The following is a 4,405-nucleotide window of genomic DNA, read 5'->3' as shown; positions in this document are numbered from 1 at the left end:
ACATATCACAATGACCCTTGGGGGACCCACCAGCCCACTGACCTTACTCCTACCCCCCACTCTCTACACGATCTTTGGCAGTCAGCAGTCCAAATACACCACAGATTGTTTTTCCATTGATGACCCAGCTCTGGTTCTTCAACACCAGCTACTTCCATGAGTCACCTTGAAGAGGTCAGTAGGGCTTGCATTCTAGGAGCTAAAGTGGACATGTTTTGGTACGTAAGGATTCACAAGGCTGGTACCTACCCAGAATACGTAACAACGGACAAGGCCTTCCCAGGCCTGGGACAGTCACTGCTTGTATCCCATGGTAGGCCACATCCCCCAATTTCAGGGCCTCCAAGGCAGTAGTGGCAGGAATGCAGGAACATTTGAATCAGGAATAACTATCAAACTAACAGGCAGTTTTGAAACAGAGTCAGAGAGAATGCTGACACACGTTAACAGGATGGAGCCTCTGACTTGGGAGACAGATAAGAGAAGGTCCTCAAAGGATAATGCAGAAGGAAAAGGCCAGGCCATGCAACAGAAACTGTTTATTGAAACCTCAGTTCTACAAAAGCGTGAAAAACTCAGATACAAAGCAGTGGTGCCCAGAGAGCCTGTAAAGAGAACACCTAGAAAAGAACCGGTCAAGTGGGAAGCCTTGGAGCAGGATGCTAAGGTTGGAAGACAAAAGGATAAGGTTGAAGGACCCAGAAATCCCTGGTTGTGACAACTACATCCAAGGGATGGGTGTGGCAAGCTTCCTGCCTCAGGATGCCTTCCCTCAGCCGCTTCCATCTCAGGGCCATCCGCCCCTGGTTTTCCTGCCCCAGGGACATCACAGAAACAGAACAGCACAAACGCTTCCTTCCTCTCATCCACTTCCCACACCTCCCACCTTTACCTTTCCATCTTTGGAAACTGAAAAGCAAAAGTCTACTCCCCCAGGCTTGGGAAGGCAGAAAGATAGGAGCTTCTCTGTCATTGGTGACATGCCCCTGGTCACTGAGCTGAAATTGTCCCAGGCACCATCAGAGTTCTAGCCTACTAGCCAGCCTCTGAGGTCTGGGAGAGTGAATGACCTTGCTTTGCCCCATAATCTCTTGTGCTCCTACCCAGGAGGACAGGGGACCAGCCAAAGACCCAGAGAGTTAGCAAAAATCTAAATCAAGTTTTCCTCTTCCAGGTTCTTAGGGAGTCCCAAACCCTCTTTTAACGCACTCCTTAGAACCCTACCTAGCCTGGGAAAATAAAAGACTTGAGACGGGCCAGCTCCATGACACTAAAAAGAGAACATTGCTGGGGTTGGAGGAATGGAGAGGCTGCTGGGCTCCAGAGCCAGGGTGGGGCCAGGCCATGGGTGTGGTAAAAGGGCTGTGAAGGACCAATAGACACCGTATGGTTAGGCTGGTGGCAGGCATGGCAGTTTTGGGTGTTTCTCTGGAACTTCTGGCAAAGGGGGCATTTGTGGAAAAGAGTAGGTGGGACAGGAGGGTCTGGGGGAGGTACCGGAAGGGGTGTCAGTGAGGCCAGAAGACTGCCCCACAGGGGCGGCAACTCTACATTGCCTTCCAGGCAGCTGGAGACATTAGTCAGGCACTGTGGCACAGGGGAAGGTATGCAAGGCTGCAAGAGGCCTTTAGAAACCAGTCTGAGGTCAGGAGGACCTGGTGAGGGGCTGCAGGACAGCCCCAAAGACTGACGTATTACAGCCACTGATGCCACAGCTAGGGCCACACTGCTCACATATGCCACGGCTAACAGGCAGGACAGCTGTAAGAGAGAAGACAAGAAAACCGCAGGCTGTTGACTATAATCTTTATTCCTACTCCCAGTCGCTAACGCTGAAGCTCTATGTAACTCCCTCTGCCTCCCCTGCTCTCCCATCTACTCTCAAACTTCTTCCAAGCCTTTCAGAATTTGCTTTCCAACACACACACACACACACACACACACACACACACACACACACGCTCGTGGGAGCCTCCTCAGGTCCCTCTCCTTCATACCCCCTTCTCACCTTTACCAGTCGCTGGCAGAGGGAGCCCAGAGATAACTGCCATGCTGGCTGTTCCAGCAGCACACACAGGTCTGTGTAGGTGTACCAGCCCCGCCGACGTCCTTGCTGCTCAGCCACACTAGTATGGAGAAGAGCCCAGGGGCACCCATCAGGACCCATCAGAAGACACTAAGGAGCTGATCAAATACACAGATCCCTAGGCTACCCATGATCCAGAAGATGAGATTAAGACACAAACTTCAAATAAGCTGCTACCGCCACTGAAGGAAGGCAGAAAAGTTAGGCGACGACCACTTTGAGCAATTCTCTTTCTTTTCTTTCTCCCGGTTACACAGATCTCATTTCTAGCTCCTATGGCACTGGCCAATGCCTCTAAATGCCTCAAACCCCTCTTATCAATTTCTGGAACTCACCAGCTCTCCAGCCAATTCAGCACCTCAAAGATCTCCCGAGGATCAGTATAGAGACGCCAATCCTGTGTGCAAGAAGAAGAAAGACAGGCATGGTAGTTCATCCCTATGATCCCAGTACTTGGGAGGCTGAAGCAAAAGTATTGCTGCAAGTTATAGGCCAGCCTGGGCTACATAGTGAGTTCTAGGCCAGCCTGGGTCAAAGAAAAGTTACTAACTACTATCCGAAGAGCTTGTGTTTATTCTATCAAGCCATCACCACCTACCTGACCTTGAATTAATTATCCCCACTACAAAGTACAAAGGGAGAAAATAAACCCAAGATTGGTCAGTGTCCACAGGGAGCTCAAAGTCTAAGACAGAAAGAGTTTGAAAGCAAATATTCAGAGGCCAACACTACAGGCTCTGCCTCTGAGTGTGCCCTGAAGGAAGAGGGTGAGATGCTACTTGTGGGCTCACTGTTCCAGGAGCCTATAAACTAGTCCTGAACGGACAGGAAAGGAAGACCCTGCCAAGAAGACACAAGAAGGACAGACATGCAAAGTCAGGTGCAGTACATAGACCTACAATCAGCATTGGGAGACAAAAGCAGAAGCAACAGGAGGCTCATCACAAGGTCAAGACCAGCCTTGTCCACATAGTGAATTCTACAACAGCCTAATTTAAAACTTTCTTATTAAGAGACAGAGTCTGACTATGAAGCCCTGACGATCCTGAAATGGACCAGGCTGGTCTCAAACTCACAGAGATCTACCTGGGATTAAAGACATGCTCAAGCATACCAGGCAGAAAAAATTAGATGAAGGTTGACAGCTACCTTAGTTATGAAAGCCCTTATACACAAGCATGAGAAACTGAGATCCCACATAAAAGGAGTGCTCATGACATGTACACACACACACAGAGAACACAACAGAAAGCTGGGAGAGAACAAAGAATAAAGGAACGAAAAGACAGATAAGAACCACTCACCATGGCACTCAGGAAGCCCCTTTCCAAGGCATTGAGAGCAGGCACAGCCACTCCCCCAGCAGCTCCCCATTCATCATTGAAGACCTCCTCTTCCTCCCCTTCATCATAAAGGTATTTACTGGCCACCATCTGTAGAGAAGCCAGAAGTGGCATCAGTAGGGCGCATAGCTGGTGCCTGGCTCACTAGGGAGGTAAAAGGGGGGAGCCCCTCACCATGGAGATCAGAAACAAGTCAGAAGACGACACGTGCTGCAGGTAGTCAGGGTTTCGGTGCCGGAGCCGCTCAATGTACACAAGAGCTAACATCATCGCACAGGGGGAGATACAAGCCTCCCTGGGAGGTGGAAAGGACCAGTAATTAAACCCAAGGGTCCTTCAGCTCCTGAAAGGCTCGAGATGCTCATCTCTGTCTTTACACTTTCATTTTAGAGACAAGAGCAACCCGCGCGTGCTTTCTCTCTCTCTCTCTCTCTCCTCCCTGCCCCCACAATCCCAGGCTCACCGGGACACATGAGCTACGTATTTCTTCTGGAGTCGACGGATAGGACTGGGTGCTGCCTTCTGAAGAAGTTCCACAGTAATGTCTGCAGGAGAGAAGGGAGCAGAATAGTCAACCCCACCCCCCAAACATACACATCAGTCCCCACAATTGTTAGGGAAGACCTAGGTCTGCAGTATCTGAGGCCTTGGGGACATGGCAGTCACAGAAAACTAGAGATCAAATTCTCCTAAGCTGGAAGGGCATGGTGAAATGTGCCTGTAATCCCACAGGTGACTGGATTACTGCATGGCTAGCCAGATCTACAGTGAGTTCCAGGCTAGTCACATCTATGTAGTAAGATACTGCCTCTGCCTCAACCCTTCAGCCCTGGGTTTCCCCACCTTGCTCTCCCCCCAATTCTAAATAGATAAAAGCACATTCCAGTAGGAAAGGCTCTTCTATTGAGTTATTCATGTTTATTTTTCACTAATGTTTTTCTTTTTTTTTTTTTTTTTTTTTTTTTTTTTTTTTTTT

At 49.4% G+C, this 4,405-nt stretch overlaps 1 protein-coding gene across 3 annotated transcripts in view; it reads right to left on the bottom strand.

Annotated features, from left to right (window-relative positions):
• Window positions 1–522: 522 nt before the first annotated feature.
• Cnppd1 (cyclin Pas1/PHO80 domain containing 1) overlaps window positions 523–4,405 on the bottom strand; it is a 6,542-nt gene continuing 2,659 nt past the window's right edge. For all 3 annotated transcript variants that reach the window (XM_026786196.1, XM_026786197.1, XM_005361606.3), the window contains 6 exons: window positions 3,893–3,974; window positions 3,604–3,724; window positions 3,391–3,519; window positions 2,422–2,483; window positions 2,009–2,126; window positions 523–1,761 (listed from right to left, as the gene is read on the bottom strand). In XM_026786196.1, coding sequence (XP_026641997.1) covers window positions 1,225–1,761; window positions 2,009–2,126; window positions 2,422–2,483; window positions 3,391–3,519; window positions 3,604–3,724; window positions 3,893–3,974 — 1,049 coding nt within the window. In that variant the 3' untranslated portion in view covers window positions 523–1,224. The remainder of the gene's footprint in view (window positions 1,762–2,008; window positions 2,127–2,421; window positions 2,484–3,390; window positions 3,520–3,603; window positions 3,725–3,892; window positions 3,975–4,405) is intronic.

The sequence above is a fragment of the Microtus ochrogaster genome, linkage group LG4, assembly GCF_000317375.1.
Source record: "Microtus ochrogaster isolate Prairie Vole_2 linkage group LG4, MicOch1.0, whole genome shotgun sequence".
In the NCBI taxonomy this organism is placed as follows: Eukaryota; Metazoa; Chordata; class Mammalia; order Rodentia; family Cricetidae; genus Microtus; species Microtus ochrogaster.
The sequence above is the reverse complement of the archived record's forward strand: the minus strand, read 5'-3'. Positions and strand labels throughout refer to the sequence as shown.